This window comes from Frieseomelitta varia, unplaced genomic scaffold (genome assembly GCF_011392965.1).
Source record: "Frieseomelitta varia isolate USP_RPSP 00005682 unplaced genomic scaffold, Fvar_1.2 scaffold_330, whole genome shotgun sequence".
In the NCBI taxonomy this organism is placed as follows: Eukaryota; Metazoa; Arthropoda; class Insecta; order Hymenoptera; family Apidae; genus Frieseomelitta; species Frieseomelitta varia.
This window is the reverse complement of record NW_025110069.1, coordinates 231,042-257,321: the sequence shown is the minus strand read 5'-3', so window position 1 is coordinate 257,321 and position 26,280 is coordinate 231,042. Positions and strand designations below refer to the sequence as shown.

Sequence of the window (26,280 nt, the reverse complement as noted above, 5' to 3'; positions counted from 1 at the left end):
CATTTTTTCTTTTTTGTTTTTTACCCCTTCCCCATTTCCGATCCCGAATCTTTTTCGGCTTTTCTTTTTTCTTTTGATCTATCGAGGAGGAAATGGACAAGAATTTGATAATGTCGATGGCCCGCTCGCGAGCTTTCTCTCTTTATCTTTTTTTCCTTAAATATCTGTATGTTTCAAACGCGAGATGCTTGGACCCTTTTAGCGACGAATAAGGATTATGTAAGCGTTAGGCGTAGGCGCGAAAAAGCGTCGAGAACGATGTACTGTCGCGCGTGAGTCTCGCGCGACGCTTTGAAAATTTCGCGGATTTGCCCAATTCATTTTTCATTTGGAAATACTCGCTGCGCATTTAGAATCGTTAGATATTTATTAGATGGCGCGATTTTTGTGCATTTAAAGATACAAAAATGCACACAGTGCGCACAATATGCAAAAATGTATAAAATATTCAAAGTACGATGTATGATGTTTGAAAGATAAAACGGGTTCTAATAAAAAATTAATTCTACATCTGTCTTTTGAAATATTTCTCAACTTTAGATTTCTACTTCCATGCTCCGATTTGGTTGCAAATTTTTGAAAACAAGAGCAACGTTCATCAGAAGGATTTTAATGATTCAGGAGTTCAGTTAAAAAATTTTTTTTTTTAAACCAGCGCGTAGAATTAATAAATAAAAATTCAGTGTTCTTGTAACTGTTTTGCTTTGTCAAAATAAAATGGATATCTGTTTCATCAAAGTATTGCGTTTATCACGAGAAAAAGAGTGAATAAACACAAAAAAAAAAAATAGCGTAAAATTCCGAATTTTATTCGACGTGAAATCTAATTTCAAATTTCAAGCAATGTCCCTCTTAAACTTTCTCGATTAATCAGCTGATGGCAACAAGTTTTATATTCTTGCAATTAACATTTCTTTGTATCATATCTTTATATTGAAAAACTTCTTTAGGGCATGTTCATTTTATTCTAATACGGCTCTCGGTACATGTACATAGAGGAAAATTGTATTATTCATTCGCACAATACCTCCAGAATGTTTTTCTAGACGCGTATATCGTTACGTATATACATATATATATACATGTATTTACAAGTGAACAGATATAAAATTTGAAAGTAATAAGAAACAATAAAATTAAATTTCGTCATAGATGCTCCGAGATCTAGTTTCAACCAAATCGGAGTATGGAGACACGTTCTTGAAAAATCCTCATTCAACTTTCCAATCGTTGTTTCTTTCTCAAATCTTACTATCCCGTCGATATTCGTCTCGACGCTTTTCTCCCTGAATTATTCTTCTGGTCGTCGCTGAAACGGTCATGATAGAGGATGGCATTTGCTCGTTTTCAATTTGACGGAGAATGAAATTAAATCGATCGACGACGAAAGCTCGTGACGAGGATCGGGCCAGCGACCGACAAGTCGACGGAGAGGTTTTCCATCGAGTAAACCGACCTGTGTAACCGGATCCTTCATGATCAGGACGTCGGTGACGGTACCGAACATGCCAAAGTACTCCCTGAGCTTCTCACTGCTGGTCTGCCAGGACAAGCCACCGACGAACAGTTTACCAGGTGCCGGATCACCGCCATTCGGTGTACTCCTGCCGGAGCTGCCGGAATGGCTACCGTTTATAGGCACCAGGGCGTTGTGAAAGTCGTGCTCGATCGCGCCATTCGCCGCCTCCATGCCGGCGCTGAAACACACAGATCGACGAATCATTAATTAAACGTTTCGACTCGACTGTTTGTTCTATCCCAGCACTCCGCCGCCAGGGGGAGAAACAGGGTGGGAAGAACGTGGTTGAAAGAGTAAAAAGGGATGGACGTGCGAGATTAAATTCGGTATTTTTAATTTTGGCAAATATTAAAATATTTAAAGTGTTTTATTTAGGCAGGTGAGGAGTCTGTGGAATGGAATATTTCGTCTATGGAAAGTGTTACATTATGTACTAAAAATGTGGAATGAAAGTGCATTTTTCATTTGCTTTGTAGTATATACTATTATTTTTCTGTTATTTTATTACAGTATAACGTGTAATACAATATAATATATTATATTATATATATATAATTAATTATAATTATTATAGTACATATAATTATCACACACACACACACACACACACACACATATATAATTAATTACAGTATAGTGTATATGTTCTATTTTAGTTTATAGAATAATATATATCATCTAGTTTAACAGTAACAATAATACAGTATTGTTTATTTATGGTTGATGACATTTATCTTCTTTCAATCGTTCTGAAATATTTATTGAAGAGGAAAACGCTAAAGATACCGAATAGAAATTTAACTAACAATTCAAAAATCGTCTCTAAATTGTTTCTCTACCGATACATTTTGCTTTATTGAAATAGAAACACTATCAATTTAAATATTGTACATATATCGCAAAGATTAAATATCCTCATAAAAATTATCAAGCGACTATCGATTAATTAATTATTAAATAATTGTCAGACCGGTCGATTGAAAAGTTGCATAAATTGAATGCGTAAAAAAAAAATACACGAAATTAATCGTAATAGGACATTCCGACATTCTATTCCCTGGAATCCTCTGATTTTTCGCAAAACAATCTTTCTCGGGTGTAAAAACTACGTTTACAGTTTACATTCTTTGTGCGACTTTTATAAGAGAAGAACGTTATTAGCCGCGTGTAGTCCTGTGAAAATCTCTTCGTTTGACGTCACGAACGAAAACGAAAAGAAACTGGAACTTGGTGTCGTCGTCGTGTAATTAACGACAGATTACAGTCTAATTACTGGTGTAAGGCCAGGTGTCGCGCGTGGAAAAAACAAAAAGAGACTTTTGAGCTTTCCCTCGCAGCGATTTTCCAGCGGTAATTTATTGTTCGACTGGCGAGCCAGTTCGCTCCGCTTTCACGCCCGTGTTTACAAGTTGCGACCGCGCATTAAGCCAAACTTCTTCGTACGTATTCCTCGTCCCTTTGAATAATATCACGCTTCAAACGCATTGGAACGCGTCGCGAGTCGAGTTCTCTCGTTAAATACTTTGCTGCTCGCGTGAGTTAATTTCTCACAACACTGGAATGACCAGAATGGTTAAAATGACCAATCGTATTTTTAGAGATTTAAATGATCCTTCGTTTGAAACGTACGTGTAAACAAAAGCTTCCGTACTCTCGTACTTGTGTATTACATAAAGTTTTCCTACTTTTTTCTTTCACCTCAATGTCTATGATGAGAATTTTTTTTTTTTTTTTTTTTTTTCATTTCAATTCAATCATCGGGATTGAAGAAAATTTCCAGTTGTCAGAATTCGAGAAAATTTCACAGGGTAACATACCCTTTCGTTTTCGTTTCAGATATACCCATTGATAGGGCTGAAAATCTTCGTGATCATTGCTGCCATTGCAATGAGCTGTCACAGATTGTTTGTCACCACGATCGATGTTCAGTAAGTTGAATTTCAACTGTTCAGTAGTACAGATACGTACCACTTTGTGCACATTCTATAAAGCTCGAACGATCTTTCTCTTTAGTGACGCGCCATTTTTCTATTTATAATTCGATTTAATTGCCAGAATTTTAATCCAACAATTGGAATTTTTTCACGTGCAGGCTGCCCCCAGCGAGAACACGCCGATTCGAGATCACGTCCCCCCCAGGATTTTTCGATCTACGAAATCCTCGAGTTCTCAAGGTAAGCGCGATCTTCGTAAGATCAACCGTTCTCGCGATTTACGTCTACACAAGAGTCATAATGTCTGTTTCTCCCCGTTTGTTAACATTTCAGGGATAGTTTCCCTATTCGATCTATATTCGATTCAAATTTTTTAAACTGAAGCTATCAAATTTCTGACTTGTATGTGTGTGTGTGTGTGTGTGTGTGTGTAGTCTCTCTATTTCACCCCTTGCGCTAGCAAGGTCCTAATTGCGGACCATAACGAGTGACCAAACCGTATACAATAATTCGTCGCTTTCTTTTCGAACTCGTCGGTACGATATCACCGGATAGAAATTATTGACAAGTAATAAATTTGTTATTTGTTGTTGTCTGGGTTATACGTAAATATATTTAAAACCGAGAAAATACTACAATTCTGGGACGAAAAATTGCGCGGCACGTCATTCCAGCGCAAGCGGTTATAAACCGCGGTCGTCGTAATGTGCCTGGTCAGAGGATCGATCGTTGGATCGAGGTGACTCGACGCCAGCCACGATGATCCAGGAAAGAGGGGGAGGAGGAGCTAGAATTTCTAGCTGCCGCTAGCAAACTTTTCGCCGGAGATGTAAGTACGTACGTTGGCTTTTTCCACGGACGTTCGCGTGGCGAGGGCATTCATCAAAAAGGAAAAGAGAGAGGGACACAGTACGTTGCCTTTTTCCATGGAATTCGTCGTGACTGTGGTGAACACGTTCGTCGGAGGGAGAGAAGGAGATGATTCGTTCGCTTTTTTCACAGAATCCACCGCGAAGACTATGGCGAACGCATTCATCAGAGAGAGAGAGAAAGAGAGAGAGAGAGAGAGACAGGGGGGGCGTAAAAGAGCACGTTACTCCGATTCGGCTTCTATCGCCGCGAGGAACGTGGACGAGAGAGCGTTGCAAGGGTTGGAAAGGGAGCGGCGCTGTACGGCGCAGCGCGGTCTGGAGAAGAGAAGTTCCCGGGGGTGGAAAGGTTGCGAGAGGATCGGCCGCTGTGCAAGAAAGAGAAGCAAGGATGTTGGTGTGCGCGCACCCACACCCTTAACAAGCCCGCGAGGGGAAGGGCAGCTCCGGCGAGGAAAGGAGATAAGCTGCGTAATGCTTGCCCAGTGAGAGAGGGACAAAGGGCGAAAGGAAGAGGGCAAGAAGAACGACGACTAGCGGTGGCTTCGATTTCCACGCGCTTCCAAATAATTTACTAATTATCTTGAATCCGCTTCTGCACTCGCGATCTCTCTCTCTCTCTTTCTCTCTGCGAGAGAGGCACGATCCTTCGATCGAAGGATATATATTTTCTTCCTGGCGGCTCGAAATTGATCAAATTTTCAAAACGGCAAATTCGTTTGACTGGATTCTGCTTTTGTTTCCACTGACTGTGAAATTATTCAAATAGTTCTAAAAGTTGGATCAGTCTTTTGAGACATTGTATTTTCATGCGTTTCAATTTATTCACGTTTGATGTGTATCATTTATTTGCACGTGAAAAAAAAAAGCTTCGAAGAGCAACAGAATAGAAATTTAGTTACTTAATATTTATTAAATCGAATCCATCCAATCCAATCGATAGGAGGAGCGTGTGTTACATTTTTTTACAGACAGAGAACGTAAAAAAGCGATTCATTTGCTCTTCTCGAAAGCTGTCCAAATTGTGCCAAACATTTCACTACCAAGTTCCTATAGATCAGACTCTACAAAATTATCTCAAGCCTCTACAATTACCTCTTCGATGAAGTCTGAATTGTTTTTTATAAAAAAAAAAAAAAAAACACAACGTACCATCGAACCATCGTTATCTTAATCAATTCCAACGTGAATCGCGAACAACGAAATGCACGTAGCTAAACTAAGAGAAGGAAGATTTCGACTCGTTTCGAACCGGTTGCCCGAAAACCGGCGGCTCGGAAGAAGGAAGCTGCGAGAGGAACCCGAGAGGTCGTCGGTCGATGGCGTTCACGAGCGGATCGTTCCCGTCGCTGCTGTTAGACGAACAGGGTGGAAAACGGAGAAAGGGAGAAACGAGAGAAAGAGAGGAGAGCAGAAGGAGGAGAAGGGAGTAAGAGAGAAAGAGAGAGAGAGAGAGAGAGAGAGAGAGAGAGAAGGAGAGAGCAAAGTGAAACAGGGCGAGCGATTCGGAGCGAGGGAGAGTCGGCCAGTGGGGGATGCTAGGATGGGCAGAGAACGGGGGTGGAGGGTGAGAGTACGCGCAGCTGGTGGATCAATACGCCCCTTCGTACTTCTCTCTCCCTTTCGCAACGTTCCACCCCTGCGGAACGTCTATCGAGAGATGCGACACTGCTTTTTCTCTTTCGCCGCCTAATTTTCGCGTAAACTCTCTCTCTCTCTCTTTCACACACATACACACACACACTCTCTTTGTCTCTCTTTCGTCGTCATTCCGCATTAGCCGGCTTTTTTCCTCGGCGCCTTACTCCGCTCGTTTCTTTCCCATTGCCTTCGAATCCGTGTCCTTTATCTGAACCAGATGATCCCAGTTCCCTTCTCCTTGGAAATTTTGAGGCATCCGCTCTCCCATCGATTCGCGAGGCTTTGCCTTCGTTCGAGACGTTACGTTCCTCCGATTCAATTTTCCTTAGCTTTTGAGAACGTGTCGAAGTGTTTTGCTGCAAGGTATATACGGACGTATCTACGTGTTGAGTCTTGTTGCACATCTCGTGTCGAATATATGTCACGTTCTTATTATATTTGTATTTATATATATATATATATTTTTTTTTATTCTAACGCGTATTCGAGATCATGCGATTTAACGTCTCTACTCAGTAGCCAGGTCATATATCAATTTCTCGGATTGCTCCGTTAATGAAGTCTGCTTCAAGTAGAATAAGATTTCTGAAGCATCGTAACAGTTGTGTGTCTAACGTCGCGTAAAAATAAATAGATGTACAAATAACGTAATAAAAACATATGACGCATCAACTAGTCACGCGATTTCTTATAAAATGTCGTTTCAACGTGAGACAATTAATTCCTGCAAGTGGAAAACCAACGTGCTGGGCAGACGTATGTTGGTTTCAACGTATATTTTCTTTTAAATACGAGGCACGCGTCAGAATTTTAATATCGAAAATTAACGAGAATTAACACGACTGACATACCTTTGTTCGATAAATTACTTGAACATTAATCAATAACAGGGACAATCGTTAACAATCGTTATCATTATTACGAATCGGCCGATTCTTTCTGCGACTTGCGACCTCGTACGAGAGAAAAGAAGCTAATCACGAGAGAAGAAAGGCCACCACGCGACCGATCTTACTAAGAAATATACGTAAATTTAGATTCAACAAATAGATGGGAACGTAACTGATCAGGACACCCTGCGTTACGTGAGAGTGACTCAAATAATACATCGTCCAGTAATAACTGATATTACGTAATTATCTCGTTTTCGGGACATTCTCTGTTCGGGCTCTGCATACATACACATTCAACCCTTCTGTGTAACGCGGTTAATTCGTTCCGCGTTGTATCGGTACCGTGCTAGACCTGCGAGACCTAGAAGTAGACAGTGGAATTCTATTTATTAACTTGGGTTATTCGAGATTGAAATAAATTTTAGTCAATGCCCGATTAAAAGCGAACTCCCGGATGCGTTTGAGCCTGAAGTGCTATTACATGAACGTGAAGTCACTAACAGAGGGGAGGGATCGGTGGGCTCTTATTATGCCAACTCCAATTGTATAATATTCTGTATTATACACAATCCCTCGATAAATTGCTATCAACGGATTGATATTTCGTAATGGAAAGCCGGGTATTACAAAACGGGAATGCGTCTCGCGTTACATCAGAATCGCGTTCGATAGGTCGGTGTCTATCACTCGTCCACGTGTAAGGCTACGGCAGATCAAACAACGCGCGTAGTCGTAGCGATTAATTTCATTTGTCCGTTTGTACCTTGTCATTCAACCTCCGACACCAACCACCCCCATCGATCCCAATAAAGCAAACCTGTTACAACCTTCCCTTGCGTTTCCTCCTTATTGCCGAATTTCTCGTTCGATTCGAATTCCTCCCGACTTACGAAAACCAACGATTAACTGTGACTCGCTATCTCTCTCTCTCTCTGTGTCTCTCTTTCTCTCCCCTGCTGTCAGCCCGCCACAACAGACAGTGTGTCCCCGGTACCGTGCGACGATTAAACATTTCTACTCGATATCCTGGTACAACTGGTGGTCGAGAGTCGGAGAGACAGTCGGCGTGTTTGCGCGTTCCAGCCATGACCCCGATCGTTCTCGCGACACGGCGAAACGCGCCGAGTTAACAGGAAGCGAGAATAACGCGAGGAGGAGAGTGAAAGAGATAGATAGACAATGTGTGCGTGTGTATGTGCCGCCGCCAAGCTGCTGGATACGGCAACAGCAGCGGTTCCAGTATTTCCAGTATCGGTAAGCAAGCAGGCTATGGCTGCGCGTAGTCGTCCCCCTGATGGCCCTCGGCAACGTCGAGGGTTACTTTCCTCCCATTCTCTCTGGCCGCCCTTGTTCGGGGCTGGCCGCCGCGCGCTTCTCTCTCTCTCTCTCTCTCTCTCTCTCTCTCTCTCTCTCTCGTTCTATCTTCTTCTTCGTCTTTCTCAACGAGAGAGATCTCCCTCGAGCCCGTGTACTCGGTCGCACGCGGAATATGCGCGGTCAGACAGCCGCGCAACCAGCCACCCTTTCGCCCTTCCACTCTCGATAGAGGGCTGGCAATCAGGGGGTTAGGGGGCGCGTTGCCGGTTGATGGTGGGGTGTTCGCGAGGCTGGAGGAGAAGCTGCCTCTGGGTGGGGGAGGGACAGGGTGCGGAGGCGCCGTCGCCAGCGAGCGACGCAGTGCCGTCGGGACGCTCGACCGAGCGATACCGCCTTCGCAACAGTGGAAATCGAACGCCGCCGCCAGCGACGGCGGAAACAACGAACGCCGAAAGCACAACACACAACGTCAGTCGCCACCCTCTCGCATCCGCCGCTTCCGTTCCTGCCCCGATTCATCGACCGCGCGAACTGTATTATTATTATTATTTTTTTTGTTGCCATCTCCTTTTCTTTCTCTCTCTTTCTCTCTCTCTCTCTCTCTATATATATATCTTTCTCTTTCTGTCTTTCTCTCTCTCTCTTGTTTGAAAAGGATACGTTTGGTGTGTAGAAGACGCACTCGCGAACCGCGCGAAATCGAACCGCACGAGATCGGATTAGCCAGTGAAGACGAAGGACGATGCTCGGGGGAGAGCAAGTATGGTGGTACCGGCCGGATGGAACGGAACTCTCCGCTCAGCCACTCGCCGGGGATATTGTCTTGTCACAGCAGTACGCCTTTAAAGAGTTACTGGTGTGATGGGACATTGTCCTCGTCTCGTGGCCATCGTCGAACGGACGCAGACAACTTCCGTTGTTTCGGTGTTCTCTGGACTGAACTGGACTCCATTCTGGAATTTCTTTTTTTTTTTTTCTTTTTTTTTTTTCTCTCGAAAGTGGAGGAAATCGTTGACACAGTGTTGGCCCCGAATGTCGATTTGTGTTTGTCGTGACAAGACCCTCGCAACCTCCGATGGTGGAGGAGAAGTCGGAGAATTTATGGGACCATTTGCAGGTGGACGAGCAGGAAGAAGAAGGAAAGAAGGAAGAATTATCGTAAGAATTTCGTGAAACGTTTCTCCGAGAACGACTACTCCGCGTCCCTGGAAAGATGGCTATAACAGACGAAGGCTCTCCGTCTTTCTCTCTCTTTCCCTCTCTCACTCTCAGAAGGTGTCTCTTAATTCCTGCCAGCGTGGATGCCACGGCGTTTCCGGTCGATAAGGCAGCTTCCGGAAGGTGCGGCTACGATGGTTGATCGACTTTCTTCTCGTTCGCTCGCGGGAACAAGCGAGAACGAACGAGATCGATCTACAAAAAAAAAAAGGGACGAGAGAAGCATCCCTCGACGTTCAGAAACGAAAAATACACACGCTCGTCGACAAATTTTCAACAGTTTGGTTTTCGCAAGACAAGTTCAAATCGTCGCCACCAGTGGACCGTGTGCAACGGATTCTGAATGGATTCGTATCGTGATGCCTGAATTGGCAAGATGGCGATGCCGTGACACGTTCAACGTAGTTCTCGGATGTGTTTCCCCCGCGACTCGACGATCTCCCTCCCCTCCCCTCCCCTCCCACCCACCACCCGCGAAAAGTGATTTTCAAAAGACCGAGGACGACACCGGGGCACAATCGGCGTACACGTCTCTTCCCGACACGATCGAGACCGAGAGAGAGTGGACGACGGTCGTCGCATCGACCGCGGGTGCGCGTCGATAAAAAAGGCGAAGCTTTTCCTCGCTTCTCTCTGCCGGTGACGGTGGCCCGTAACCGAAAGCGGTTATCACGCGTTACAGGATTTCGTAACAGGATTCTCGGGGCATTATCGCGATCGAACGGTGACGAAATCGCCTGCTACTTGGCCTAGTTCCAGCCTGGACAGAGAGTCTTTCTCTCTCTCTCTCTCTCTCTCTCTCTCTCTCTCTCTCTCTTTGTCTCACCCCGGTTAGTATCTTGCGTGGTCTCAACCCCGAAATATCCTACGGTCGTGCTTATTGAATAATGAATCAGGCTTGTTTCCGTGCTCGACGCAGTGTACCGAATTAAAGCGGCGCCACGACGTGGGGTAGCGAAGAACTCGAACGGGGTCGATGAAAAGGTTAACGTCGGGGTTTAGGTCGATCGTACGCCTTCTCTTTCCACTCCACTCCACTCCACTCCTCGGTGAAGGAGGAGGAGGAGGAGGAGGAGGATCGAAAGAGAGAGAGAGAGAGAGAGAGAAGGAGGGAGGAGGGGGAGTGGGTTTCTCCCTCTTTCGTCCCCTCCTCTGCTCCTTTTGCTCTAATCGACTCCCCTCTAGATTGCTTGGTTTCCCCAGTTTCGATCAGAGTTTCTAGCAGCGGCGACGACGTTCGATATCGGTGTTCCCGAATGACGTGTACACGGACAGACATGCTCGCAACTCGCACGACTCACACGAGACTCCCTGAGAGCCGATGCTGCCCGAAAAGCTCGGCCAATTCCGCGGCCCCACGCGTAACTTCACGAGCACACTCGGCCACGAGAGCCGACGAACGACACCTCTCGTCAAAACCTGTTGTAAACAATCGGTTTACAAGGCGCGAGATCCCGGCGAATCTCCGATGAATTCCGTTATCGTATGTACGCGCGCGCGCGCGCCCCTCCCCCTCGTCGTTTGTCTCTTTCGTACAACGTCCGACGGAATTCAGACCGCTAGAAGCCACTGGTAATGGAACGAACGACTGGTAATTCTTCCTGGTAATTTTCTGGATTACCGACCGGCGTGCTTTTAGAGATTCGCGGTCGAAAGTTCGCCGCTCTTGTTTTGGCTATCTCCCACGGAGTCGGACCGATCCGGCCAATTGGGAGACTCTTTTAGATCTTTTAGATCTCGTGAAACGTACGATTCGAGAGTGTGGGAGTGACAGAACCGGTCTTTGAGCTTTTACGTATCAAAACATTTCTGACAATTAACAATAAACGTGTAATTACGTTTCTGTCTGAGATCGATTAATTTTAACAAAAATTAAATCTCGCAAAGTATATCTGGAATTCGTCGTGTCGACGAGTGTCAATAACTCTGAGGGATGATCCAAATGATATTTGCAATAGTGTGCTGTTGGATTGAATTTCCCTGCCGGTAGTGTCCCAATGTCGAGCTGTTTTTCGTTGTTGGCGGGTCCCTGTACACGGAACGTCGATCAAGTATGAAAATAGGGTAGGGAACAGTGGCTGTTGGAGGGAGAAAAGGGCGGGAATTTTGCGCCTAGACGGGAATACGCGTCTCCTCTAATTATCGATGGCACGCGACGCTCGTTACATCATTCGCCGTCTCGTTTTACTCCGCTCGCATGGATATTAACGATGATACCGTTGCGCTCTGTAGCCTCTTCTCTTCAACCACCACCACCCACCCCTTCCGGATAACCTAATCCCCCGAAATCTCTCGAGAACACCTGTACCTCGTCGATTGATTATAAACAATTTCGACGAATCCTTTGGTCAACGCTGGAAATTTGCTTTCGAAATGTGCAGCAATCGAGTGACGACGAGTACACTCGAATCATGTCGAACATGGGGCAAACGCCAAGTTGAACTGCGACATTTTGACTTTTTCACACGTGACGAGAAAGTATATATATATAAATGTACTCGTCAGTTTTTTTTCGCGAAACGAGTATATACTGACCCCTCGTCAAACACTGTTGAAGCATTCGGTTGCAAACAATCAACGAAAAAATCACAAAGGATACGAACGAAAAGTGGAGAAAATCAATCGAGAGAGTCCGACGAAAGGTGGAGAAAGTCACGTTCTCATTTTTTTAACACGCGACTCGACTTGCCCGCGTGACGCGAGCGTGGAAAATTGGAAGAGTAAGAAAAGAGAAGAAATTCTCAAAAAAGAATCCAACACGCAACAAAGAAAGAAGAGCCTGAAGAGAACAATTCCACGGCTAGTCGGATCGGACGATAAATCCTCGCTACGACAGGACAAATCCCGCAGAAAAGTCGGAGAAGTGGGACCCCGCGGGAGTCTAGGTTAGGTCAAACACGAGCAACAGCAGCGGTGAGGGATGTTCGTTCTGTTGAGGGAAAAATTCCATGGAAAGGGGGATGGAGGCTCGTCTATAGGTTCTAGGTTCGCGTAGAAATCGCGGGTGAAAGAATTGATTAGCCGTTGAATTAACGGGCGCGGCACGTTTGCGATTCGAAAGAGAGAGGAGAGGACTCTCTCGGAGTCGGATTTCACCGGTTGCAGAGGAGGCGGTGGCGGCGGTGACGGTGGTGATGCGGCGTGGTGGGTTGTGTGGTGATGGTGGTGGTGGTGACGATATATTAGTGGTCGTGCCTCTGGTCGTCGTAGATGCACGTGGAGATGGTAGAGAGAGAAAAAGAGAGAGAGAGAGAGAGAGGGAGAGAGAGCCTATGGTGGATACTAGTGCTGGTGGAAACGGTGACGGTGTGGTAGTATGCCGGGTGAATGGGGGTGGGTTGTCATTTAACCTTCCTGCCGGTTGGTAGAGGGCACAGCCGCTAGGCGGCGACACGTTTGGCCGCGAGGGAAACGTTGGCGCTGGAGGGGAGGGGAACGAGCAACCGGCCACGGAAAAGGGGAAACGAAAGGGTGGCACAGGTTATCTCTCGTTCGTTACTAGAGCTGTGTCGTCATCGTTGTCGTTGTCGTCGTCGGAGAGCCGCGTACAGTGGTCACAGTCGGGTTGTTCGAGGGCATATTGTGCGAAAATATTGTATTGTATCTCTACGGAGGAGCACGACGAAGAGAAAGACCGTGGTGTCGAGATGGTAGAAGCACAGACAGACAGGCACACACACGCGCGTGAAAAATCAGCGAGCAGCGGCGCAAGAAGAGAATTGGAAAAAGCGAACACGCTCCGCCATGTTCATCAGCGTGAGAGACACCTTAGACAAGAGAAACCCCCCATAGATGTGTAGAAGCCTAGAGTACGCACCGTTTACGCGCAGATGTCGTTGTTGTGTAGACATTGTTATAGATTAGATACTGATCCGTTTTAGAGATCTATATATTTATATATGTATATTTGATATATTTTTACGTGTGTATGTGTATACGCAGTACTGGGCAACGTATGTACGTCTCTTGGCACATTCTTTTGATGAATTTCGTATTTCCCCTGTTTTTTTTTTTTTTTTTTTCGTTTCGACGTGTTTAAGTAAGCGTTTAGTCGTTGCAACTTATGGAAATTTGAAACTCGTGTTAAAATTAAAGCCGTGATTGTGACTCGATGTAAGACAAAGGGTTACTCCGATGTATGTCAACCCATTAATTATCTTCCGATTAATTTATATTAATGAATTCTGTTTAGACTCTATAATTTTAAATCGTGATAAACTGATCTCTAATTTTTTTCTGACAATGCCAAATGAGAGACCTGTTCATTTGTATACGACATACTAAAATGCTAATATTAAAAGATCTACATATATATTTCGTACACAGAACGTGTACTCAAATTTTTGCCCAGTACTGTATATATATATATACATGGTATACATACATATGTATGTATACATAAATGATCCAGATAGAGTATAGCTTTAGCCGAGAAAATATTTGGTCTTCGCTCGAGATACTCGTTGTATACTTCGCTTTATATTATGTACTTATATGGATACACGTATTTATTTACACATACGCGCGTGTGCGCGCGCACACGTATTTTTCTCTCTTTCTCTCTCTCTCTTTCTTTTTATATATATGTTTACACGTACCGCCGCGCGAAGCAACATTTTGATCGATTTTGTTAGAATCGAAGCAAACACGCGAGTTTCCTCTAAGCTTGTTTCATTCGTTGGTGACGCGGTCTTTTGAGAAGAAAAATATTCTTAGAAAAGGCGAGTGAATAAAATAATCTCGTGGTAACGAACAACGCGCAATTTGCATGTATTGCGCGTTGCAGCGGCCTCTATACGCAGTTTAGGTGGATGCAAAACACGTAAATATCGTAAATCTATGTGTTAACCCTCGCGTAGTATCATTGGTTTATAGGTGACTGTGGTAATTTATGTTAAATCAAGATCTTTAATTAAATTTACCAGAATTGCCGTTTTTTAATCAATTTTCGAGTATACAATTTTTAATAAATTTATTAAATTTACTACCGATATTTCAATGTCATTCTTAATAAATTCGATTCAAAAAATTCATATTAAATAAACTTCAACATAAATTAACAATAAAATCCCATTCTCTTGGATGCAAATTTAGTAAGAAACATTCAGTGAAATTAAAGTCTAATTATTAGACGTTCGTAATATCCAATGGTACTGTCTGAGGGTTAAGTATCACTGGCCTCTTGCATATCATAGTACTGCACACGTAGATAATATCTATTGTATTTTTTATAACTGTCGTTGGTAATCGCTGGACGACAAGAATGGTCTTGTCACACGAGGCAATGCTTCCCTCGAAACGAATCGAATTTTTGTAGAGTTATGTAAGAACAGTGTCGCGGCTGTGAATGTTCAATAAATCGAAACGACGTTGTTTCAATCACGAGTCTACCTCGATGCCTCGATTTCCTGACCCAGAAATAGCAGAGAACATTCTCTAGACTACCTTTTCTTTCATTGACTCGATATTCTGTGGGAGTGTTATTACAGTTGACGGAATTGAAATCGTTGACTTGTTCGCCAGTCGTTTAGTTGTACTACTTCGCGGCCGAGAGCAAGTGAAACAAGATACTTTCACACGACGCGTGTCTTCTAACAAAAGTATCACAGCAAGTGCTACAGAAGCATATAAATGTTATACGTAAACTACGTATTTGAACAAAGTATTATTACACAAATATTATCTAATCGTAGACAAGAAAATAACTTTTCAATCTCGATCGAAAAATCAAAAGTTACATCGTTTCGATTCTTCCAACACCTAATATGCCGAATATGTTGAATTAACAATAAATCTTTCAATTACAAATCAAAATACATAATAGAAATACTGAATAAGAAAAACTGAATAGAAGGTTGACAAAAAAAAAAAATCGTTGGAAAAAAGAAAAAGAAAAGAATTTTGCCAGGCAACAGAGAGTGACTCATTTCCAAGTTACACGCATAAACGTCCATTAAAATAATTGCAACGTGCCGTGATCAGCAAGGATTAAGTGTCACGCGTCACGGAACAACCCTTGCAGACCGGTGGCTCGTTTCAATTTGCGGCGGCCACCACCTTCTTTTTTTCCCCTACCTTTTCGTTTCGTTTTCCCTCGTTCAAAGGACGAGAGCGAGAGGACGGCTCAATTTATTTTAATTTGGACGATATTAATTTTAATTACGCTGCGCAATTAACGCGGAACACGTCGTCGCCGGTGAAACCGGATGAAAATAACTTGACTTTAAAAGACTTTATAGCGAGCTCCTCGAGAGGGATTACCGTCGATTTAGGGCCTCACACCCGTTGCCGCTTCTTGTTTTCGTACACGTGTCGTGTATGTATGTATAAGTACACTGTCGTCTAAAAGCACACTTACTATTTTTTTTTTTTTTTTTTTTACTTTTTCGTTTGTGGAATTTTTGATATATCACGAGTATCATTATTTTTACGCGATGTCTGTTGCTAAACACTCTTTACTGTTTGAAATTTAGGAGCAATTTAATCATATTCACGTTGAAAAAGTAAAGAGATGTACGAACCCTGTGCAAATATAATTTAATTTTAAAATAATTGGCAAAGTAAATATCCTTAATGAATCGTATTTTTTGGAAAGACACACAAAATTGACAAATTTTTGGATGGTAGTGTATAAACAATATTGAATTATTTCAATTTCTCGAATAAATAAATAAATGATTATCCGATGTGTCTCATACTGCCGGAAAGTCAATGGAAATTTAAATAATAATTGCGTACTGTTAATTACGAAAGCGACAAATTATGAGGCAGATTTGTTATTTTCAGAAAGGAAATAATACCAATACTTGTAGACGTGGCTAGACGTAGATATCTTTTTGTATTATATTAAAATGTATTCTTTAATATGGTGTAAATTAGAATACATAAAAATTTCAATTTTATTACTTTTTTCACATCTTTCTTCAAATAGGTGTAACAATTAAGATTCACGCATTTTTGAACGACAGTGTACATCAGGTGTCAGACTAGGTAATTGTACGATTATAGATATACTCTGATAGATACAATTGTGGTTGTTCGCGAAAGTAGTTGCACAATATATCCAGAATAATATATCTAAAATATAACTCAATCGAGACACAAGCAAAGACCAAAAAAATATTTTCTGAACAGAAATGAAACTGCTAATAAAAACAACTTGAACGTTAAACATCAAAGTAAAGTCTGGATACTACAGTTAAATCAATTCCGAATTTCCCTCAGAAATTCTCCGTTTACTCTACAATCTCGCGGGAATCTTCCTTCAAACAACCTCCCCCCCCGAAGATCCAAAATATCTATATAAATAACAAAAGGAAAAAAAAAGAAAAGAAAAGAAAATTGCGAGAAACACCGCGAGGATCGTCCAACTGTCGATACCATCGGTTTCCATCTCGCGCCGTCTTTCATCGAGAGTGGCTCTCGCGATATACCTCTCCCAAAGTTTTCTCTCCCTCTCGGTTTGTGTATCCAGCACCCATGTTATTGGATCAATACGCGTGGGGTTGGGTTCCAATTAATCCGCGGGAGGTGCCCTCGACAGACAGCCCACGGAAAACACGGTACCCTCCTCCACGTCGAACCTTCTAAACCACAAGCATTACCATCGATGTTGCTCTGTGTTGTTCTTGGGGTGCGTTTACACCGGAGCCGCGATGCTCGATAAGCAAGAGAGCCAAGCTCTCTACCCCCCTGAGAGAAATACATCCGTTGCTTGGAAGCGAAAGTTAAACTTGCAATTTAACATTCTTTTTTTTTTCGTGAACTGTCGTTTCTTGATAGAAATCCGCTATTGTCGTCGAGAGAGTTGGAAATGATTTACAGGGGCCACGATATAATTCAGGTGACGTGGGATTATGCCCTGAAAGCGTTTAATCGACGATGTTTCTCTCAGCTTCTATTGCAACTTCGTTTTAAACGCACCAAAGAAATTTTCTTGTATTTTAGAGATCGACGCTCTCTTCGTTCCGCTGTAAACGCACCCTTATACTCTCACTTCAGGACGCACTCTTGCGATTTTAACACGGAAAAAAGAGAAGAAAGAAAGAACAGAACACGTCCATGCGAGAAGGAATATTTTGCGTTCGTTCTGTTAGGGGTTCTAGTCTGATAATTAACCCATTTGACAGCGGAATTTGACACGTTTCGCGTGTTTCGTGATAGGTGTGAAAACATGATTTTCTCGTACTGTTTAATCAGCTGACTGCCACGCGAGGGTTACGCTCGTGCGTCAAAAGTCGTAGGATAATTTTCATTTAATTATTTCAAATATCCAGTACTTATTTCCTGGTGGATAAAATTTTCAAATCGTGCGTGTATTTCATAATAGAATTATTAAGATGTTAATATTTCGTAGGTCTTCTGTTGTCGTATAAATTTTTTTGCTTCATTTTAATAGATGATAGGATTTCTTAATCTGCGTATTTCGTGATAGAATTATTAATGCGGATTATTTGATTTCTAAAGTATCGTTTAATTTTCAATTGAGCAGTAGAATTTTTATACGAAAAGAAACGTCGAACGTCTGAAAGACAGTCGGGGAGCTGAGAAAATCGTTACGGTCGAGGCAATCTCGCTTTCGGATTACAAAGATGGATAAAGCGAAACGGGCAATCAGAGAACAACGCCTTCTTCTTTCCTTAAACGTGTCGTCGTTAAACACCCCTATCAGAGACGACTTTTGTCGGCAATTTTCTCTTCCAACCCCGATCCACCCTTTCCTTTTCTACAGCCTCTCCTAACGACCCTCTATATTCGATCTGAACGTCGTTCAGTTTAACATCTTCGTACCTATGGACGAAATTACTTCGGAGTACAACAGATCGATTTGCATCTGAAAATGAAACTTCTTTCTTATAAACAATGACGCAGAAGATGACGAAGAATAGCAATATAAAATATACAAAACGAAAAAGTAAGGATAAAGCAGACCTCTTTCGAGTGAAACTCTTCATTTAACTGTTGGCTGGTATCATTGGATCGTTACTTAATTTCGAAACTTTTAATTGAATTTCATTACATGTTTAATGAAAGTCACATGTTCTAAATTGTTATTTAACACATGTAAATTAAGCGCTATAGCCATCCAATCACTATTTTTAAGACAAGACATTCACGATCCTCTGCGAGTGAATATATTTTTCGTTAATTTTAATGTTTCATAATTTGTACTATTCTATTATAATCTGGCAACTCATATTACAATTGTACGTATTAATTGTAATTATATTATAGTTATATTAAATACATAGCAATTTATAATATAATTATACTACAACTCAACTGATCCAAAAGCATAAATACCTCAACTTCGAAATATTTCAATCAATCTTGAAAGAAATCGTTCAATACAAAAATGGTCAATTTTTTGCCTATTATATTTCATTCTACATTGCACAGAAACGACATAAATATAACTTGATAACGTTAGTTCACGCAAAAGAAATGTAACATCCCTCGACAGTACTGAATTTTGACCATTTCTACGATAAATATCTTCAGTCTGAAGTATCTCAAATTTCTCACCAGATAATCTCATTCAAAGCACGTTCGAAATATTCGAAATATTTCGTCCTTAGGTACGAAGGGATTAATTCGAAATTCCCTGATTACGAACGTTTCCAAAGTACAACGTTACGCTATATCTATCGACAACAACAATATCGAGGACTAGAGAAAGAGCGTTCGCGTGTTGGAGAAGGGAATCGAAGTTTCTTCGCGGCATCGCTGGCTGGTTCCTCGATCTAGGCCAGCCTTGTTACCCGTACAGCCCATCATCAACTCCATCGGGTTCGTGGACTAACGAGCGCAGCCCTATTTCCGAACGTAAGTTTCCGTTCATCCTGCTCGAAGCTCCGCGCCGTTTGGAAACGAGTTCCAACTATCGCGAGGAAGGAAAGGAAAGCTCGAAATCGCGCTTCCTTCGATCATTACTCTCCTTCCCCTTCTCTCTTTCTTTCTCTCTCTCACACACACACATATACGCATTTTAGCATCATTTACCACAAGTCGAAGTATTGCAATCTATGTAGTGTACTTGTGAAAAATTTTAGGGCGCGAAAATGCACAGATTGCATGTGACATGAAAATATATGTGGTGTCTACATGATATTTACAACTAAATACAACAATTTCTTACGTTTCTTTATAAATATCATTTGCATTATTTTATATTGTAAACTACATTGATACTTTTGAGAGTGTTAATACTTAACAAAGAAAATAATCTTTAGGTTTCTTTCCTTGAAATTATCTTTGAAGTTACATTTACATTATGTTGCTTGTATTTACCAAGTGTATTGCGAATTATTATTCATTTTTTTTTTTTAAATTCCCCGAGAAGGTGAAAAGGAAATTCCGATTTTCCCGCCTAGGTTTCGTTTTTGTAAATTGTGTGTCGTATATTTAAATTAAAATTACCTTGCAATTTGTAAATTTTAATCCAATCGACAATTATTTATATATTTCTAAAATGCATTATAAATTGCATTTATGATTTCGAGAATGTAACGGGGCATTTTATCCGACGAGAAATGGCAGAATTTCCTGTAAAATTGAATTGTTAATCCACGCCCGGATTAATCCGCCAATCGGTTCAATTATCAAAGAGCTTTCGTCGCGATCAAAGTAGGCTAATTCGGTAAAATATCGCACAAAAGGGACACCGAGTAACGTGTGACAGAGGGTGGACATTTCGTGCGTTCCGGCTATCGCGTTTTCTCCTCTATTTGAGGCGGGCGTGGCCCTGTTTGCATTTAATTAATCACCTGGATGATACGATACGTCGCGAAAATTAGTATATATTGATATTTTTTTCCCCTCCCTCTCGCTCGCGATAATCGAGCGAAATAAAACGCGTTAAAAACTCTCGTAATCGTGAAAACTGATGACAGGTGAAATGATAAACACGAATTATTCGGTAATACGTGGAATTAAATCACGTCGACGTTGCGCGAATAATTACGAAAAAGTTTATCTGAGTGTAGAATAATTGTACAATTGTGTAAAATAAATATACAATTATATTCCTCTTGTCGATCGCTGCTTATATTTGAAATAATTTAAAAAGTTAGGATAAAAATATCCAATAAAAGGAGAAGTTTGCTGACATCAGGGAGATCCATAATATAAAATTCAATTGCAAAATAAATATACGTTATTAAAAATATAACTATAATATTTGTAAACGTGCTTTCCCCTTTAATAATAATACATCTGGATAATTTCGAGAATTAATACATTCAGCAAATAAGAAATGTGATATAAAATTTTGCTAGTTTGAAATAAATAAATATATAATAATATAATAATATTTCTTGCCAATTATTCTAATATCAAGATATCTCGAAAAGCAAAAATATTCAATGAAAGAAAAATATAAATAGAAGAAGGAATAAATTATTTAATCAAGTCTGATCTGTTATCCAAGAATAAAATTTTTATTAATTCTCACCACTGTTCATTGTTAGTGTCGCTATGATTACAAAATCAAATAAGCATATTGTTAATGAATCAACTAATTGAATATCCGGAAAAAATGTTAATAATTATTCAGCAAGAAACAAGTGAATATTTTCATGTATGATGTTTTAGAAACATAGTGTATAAAGAAGAAAAGAAAAAGGAGGGGAAAAAAAAGAAATCATATTTACATATACATAAATATTCATATTACGAAGAATTAATTGCATATCGCTATATCGTAGCGAAAGATGGAATAGAGAAGCGTTAATGACTTCACCAGTCGTCGGTAAAGGAAATTACTACGATAACAAGAACGTGCTGTATTACCGACGTCTCCATTTTCGTTTTACCGAGCGAGCAAGCGCTCGAAACACAAGTACGTAGTTTTAATTTCGACCGCAATTTCATACGAAACTGAAATACGCACCCCCTACGGAATATAAAGGTGCTTCAATTTGTTTTAAAAACACCAGAGTCGCTTAACAGAATACTAACATCGTACCAGATAAAATTCCTTTGCATTTCTTTCATTTTGAGATCGTGAGCAGAAATGATAATAATCTCAATATTGTGTCTACAAAGATTGCCCTGTATTTTTTAATTTTCTTCCTCAGGAATATCGTAAAGAATTTTGTGTTACGCAGATGAAATTCATTTTTTTCGTGAGATAAAAATTTTCGAAGATGCCCGCAAATTAACTCTGTGAGAAATTATGGGGTTTTCTGGGCTATGAAATTCAACTCGTGGGATCATAGAATTCACAGGAGCCCATAAACAAATTATCATCTGTGTGACATGGAATATAAATTAAAAAATGGAATATACAAAGTATAAGATAAGGGATATGAAATTACAGATATTAAATTGTGAGACGTAGAATACTGCGTAAGGATAATGAGACATGGAATGTGAAGTGTAGAATATGGTACATGAAACGTGTAAACGCGTAAGACACAGTGTGTGGAAATATAGAACATATAGAATATAGAACATGAAATACGAAATCTGAGGTGTGGAATCTGGGATGTAGAATGCAGAACACGAGAATGAAATGGGAAGTACAGACAAACGAATTCAATCGACAGGGTCCGTTTAATCAAACGCTACGTACAATTTCGTTCAAACAAATTGATTTCACATATAAACGAAGTTGTGTACTGTTGTACCAACTCTTTCGTCGTTCATTAAAGAGTGCATCGAGAAACTGTTCGACGCGAGAATCGCATTTGCACCGTTACAACAAACCCCGTTTACAACAGCAGACTCTTGCCCCCCTCCATTTACTGGAAAAACCTCGTTAATCACGAAACCAATCACTCGATTGTACTCGAAGGAAATCGTATTGACGCGTCGAGGCAATTTCTCACGCAGGATATCCATTTTCGTTCGATATCTCTCGCGAAGATCGAAGAGGATTCGCTTTCGATGCGACGCGACGTGACGTTTGCGGAGGTCCTGCTCAATCAACGATCTTCAACTAGTATTCTTCTCGATCCCTCACCACGTGCTGTATCTCGTCGATCTTTCTCCATTCACTCTATTCACTCGCGATCGTCCACTACTCGCGTTCACTTTCAATTAAACTAAAATTCGCTTAGAATCTTTTATTCCTTCGAGAGGGAACTCTTGGCGCGCACTTGACCAACAATTGTCGCCCCATAGTTTTTAAATTAGCTTCAGCAGGGCGATGAAAACATGCATCTGCTTCGATCAGAAATTGTATTTTCGTTGGAAAAATATGCAATGCGGAAATTTTTTATTCGTATTTTAATAATGGGAAAATTTGTCTTTTTTCTTTTTCTTTTTTTTTTTTTTTTTTTTCAAGAAACGAAAGGAAAGAGAGAGGAAAGACAGCAATTAGATATCTTGTTCTTTTGAATTAAATTAACGTGTGGAATTTAATTGCATATTTCAACTTGCCACTTTGAGACATTACAAAAGCAACTTTTCTTCGGAAGACAATAGGTACTTTTAATTGAAGAATAACTTTCTCGATATTAGAAAAAAGTGTTTTACTTAAAGAAGAAACGAAAGAGAAAACAGTGATTGCCCTTTATCGATACTTCAAGATATTAGAAAAAGATTATTCATCTTAAGACGAAGAGAAAAAGAAATAATAATGAATATTCTTAATCGAAGAACAATTTTTTGGATACTACTGTAATGACAGTTAATGAATTAAAATTTTATCAATACGTAACAAATGATGTAAAATGAAATTAGTTCACAAATAATCCGAATAAAATTTCGAAAATTTTATTCAGTGGGTAGAATCTAACTTCGTAAAGAGTTTCTGTCCCGTATTTTAACAATTTGAAACGCTCAGCAAAGCCTTAAAATTCTTCTTAAAGAGAGAAGCGAAAGTCGAAGTCACTTGAAGAAACTAGCGTTTAGAATTCAGTTCCGTAAGTAGACCCTAATTGAAAGAAATTAGAATGGTCCAGTCCTCTTTATAGTTGACTGGCGGATAATCGGTTGACCGACTAAAATCGACCGATCGAGAGGTAACCGGTTCTAGCAGTTGAAATCGGTTACCGAAACTGGCCGATCGATCGACCGACTTGTACTCGTTTCAAATCGGCCATCTTCTGCTTCCTCTATTACTGGTTTCTCATACACTGGGTTCGAATTAGAACGATATCAATTTATGTTAATAGCTGCGTCATTTGCAATTAATTGCAAGATGAGGTTAAAGCGAAGTTTGATCGTGTTCGTTCATTTCAAAACCTCGAATAATTCGAAAATTTCTTAATGATAAAGTGTATATACTATATTACGAAATTTGTTGTACGTTATTTTACGACACGTGAAGTTTCTGAGACTTCAATTTCGTTTATTCGCGAAAACCTTCGTACGATCGTTTGGTGTGAATTGTTTTATTGGTATAATTTTAAAAAATCTTGACAGACCAGATTTACCTTTCGAATCGATAGAAAAAAAATTTCTCTCATTTGACAAAACTCACTTGGCCCCACTCGGAGATTTCACCTCCAAATTTTAGTCGCTAATGGACAAGACGAAGATTGCTTTAGCTGCCTCTTTGATTCGAGTTACCGAGGCTTCGATCACAAATCGACGTAGAAAAGAAGTCTCGAGCGTCTTTCGCTTGAAAGAGTGAAAAAACTTGAAGATTTTTCGAGCCTCAATTGGGAAAAATATCGACAGAAATCAACGATCTTTTGTCTGATCCCCTTGATACTTAAGTGACTGACCGAGGCTTAACCTACATCGCGAATCAACGATCGTGAGGAAGCTCTCTGGCTATCTGTCCGCTGATTGCGAGTGAAAGGTTGAGCGAAACGATGCGTTGACCCGAGTTTATCAGCCTTAGTCTCGATCCTAGATGCGTCTAACGGTGTCTAGCCGATCTAGGTCGGCCCAGGACGAGAGGTGGTCTCGCCTTTTCTTCTCCTCTTGTTGGCTGCGCGGTAACGGCAAAATAAAGAAGAAAAGAACGAAAGAAAGAAAGCGACGAGGGACTAGCTAGGCGAATTGTGCGAGAAACGGAGAGCAATAATTGTGAGAGAGGAGAGAAGAAAGGCGCAGAAAGGGTGAGAATGAGAAGAGAGATGCTGGAGAAATGCAGATTCATATATACCGATCGTCCCTTATACATGTAACATGTTTCTCTTTTTTCTGTTTCTTTTTTCCTTGGCAAATGAAAATTTCATTTATTCGGCTTTTCCAACGAAAAACTGAATTCACTGCACGGCAAAGCGACGAACTGAACGAATCAGAAAACAGAAAGCCGGCAGGGACGTAGCCGATGGGGCTGTTGGAATCTCTTTTCGAAGATTTTGAAGATTGTGTAGAAGTCTTGAAAATCTTGGTTAACTTGCTGAATCTTCGGTGTTTTCTTGAATCAACAATATTCACGAAATTACGAAGGACAGAGTTAATATTTAAGACAGAATTGGACAGCAGTTAGCAACGAAACTTAATGGTGAAATCTAATTTATATTCAGAAGTAATCTCCGAGATTAGAAAAATTTCGCTGATCGCTTCTCGTAGTTTATCAATTCACAACTCGAGCCAATTAAAAACGTCTGTACTTTTCTAGATGTTCGCCGATTACAATGAAAATTACATTCGAGTAAATGCAAACGTTACAAGATAGATAACAAACAAACGAAATTTTTATGCAAATTTCGAAACCTATTTAGACAGCATTGAAACGAGTATATACTTATCAACATCTCAAAACCTGCCAAGACTTCCAAGACATCCAAACCATTCGAAACTCCCGAAAAATCCCGAGTCGACAGTTATAAGCTTCGAATCAACAAATTTCTCAAATCTCGCCACACACACACACAAGAAAAAAAAAAAAAAAAAGATCGATATCATCCAGAAGAAGATCCCATCGCTAGAATGGACGTAATAAATTATTAATAAGCTACTCGACGGTGTGCAGAGCTCTTTCCGATTGCCTTTCTCTCTCTCTTTTTTTCTTTTTTTTTTTCTTTTCTTTTCTTTTACCTGATCACCGATCAAGAGGAGCGTTCTCGTTAATAAGACACACTCACGAGAGACGACAACACATCACCGGGGTCCCGGTCACCGTTGCACCGTCGTTCGTTCTCGCGTCGGCTGGCCCAACGTCTGTTCACCAGGACCGGCGACCAGGATGATCAGGCGTACCTGCATCGTTGGGGGAAAAAGAGTGACGGAACGAGGGTGTTTCTCGAGGGTGAGAAAAGGCCGGCGTGCTCGGTCTCGTGTCGCTGGCTCCCCGCGCCTTTGCCCGTGTCTCTCTAACTCATTCTCCCCTCTTTCCTCTGATCCTCTTCGCCGAGAAGAATCGTGGAAAGCCTGCGAAAATCGTCGATGCTTGTTTTCGTTTCACCGAAAGATTGGTGCGTGTGGATTGCGGACAATCGAGAGAGAAACGGGTAGGGTGGGGAGGGGAAATTTGAATCGTTGCAGGGAGAGAAATTAAAGTCAACCGTTTTCGTGGTGGCGAAGAACGTGAACCGAATTGAAAAGATTGTCGATAGTTGTGACTTTGTAAGAAAATGGATCTCGTCAACTCTTGGTTTTATCTTTTGAAAGCGTAAAATCTTTATGAAAAATTCTTATTCTTGGGAACCTAGTTCGTTCTTTTGTTTTTTTTTTTTTTTTTTTTTTTTTTTTGTGAAAGATGTCTTTGTACGTCTCGAAAATTTCTCTCCAGAAACATTGAAAGTTCTTTGCATCTTTGCTTTGAAGATTGAATTTGTTTTTTTTTTCACTAACTTGAAGTTTAATTCGTTGTTTTGTCGAACTTTGACTTTATGCTGGACTTCGACGATAGAAATTCAATGAAACTTCTTAACAAAAGTCTTCATTTTCGATTCCCGCATATTTTCAGACGTTTGTAATAAAATATAAACAATGTTCAAACTTAAACGTGAAAAATAAAAAATATAAATAAACATAAAATATAA

The 26,280-nt window shown here is 40.8% G+C and overlaps 1 protein-coding gene across 2 annotated transcripts in view; it reads right to left on the bottom strand.

Annotated features, from left to right (window-relative positions):
* The window catches only part of LOC122530144 (RNA-binding protein Musashi homolog 2), a 32,756-nt gene extending 7,029 nt beyond the window's left edge, over positions 1-25,727 (bottom strand). Inside the window, exons 1-2 of one of the 2 annotated variants that reach the window (XM_043656836.1) lie at positions 25,381-25,727; positions 1,457-1,697 (exon numbers count right to left, since the gene is read on the bottom strand). In XM_043656836.1, the coding sequence (XP_043512771.1) occupies positions 1,457-1,697; positions 25,381-25,397 (258 nt within the window). In that variant the 5' untranslated portion in view covers positions 25,398-25,727. The remainder of the gene's footprint in view (positions 1-1,456; positions 1,698-25,380) is intronic. The other variant, XM_043656837.1, reaches the window with a different exon arrangement.
* Between the last annotated feature and the right edge of the window lie 553 nt (positions 25,728-26,280).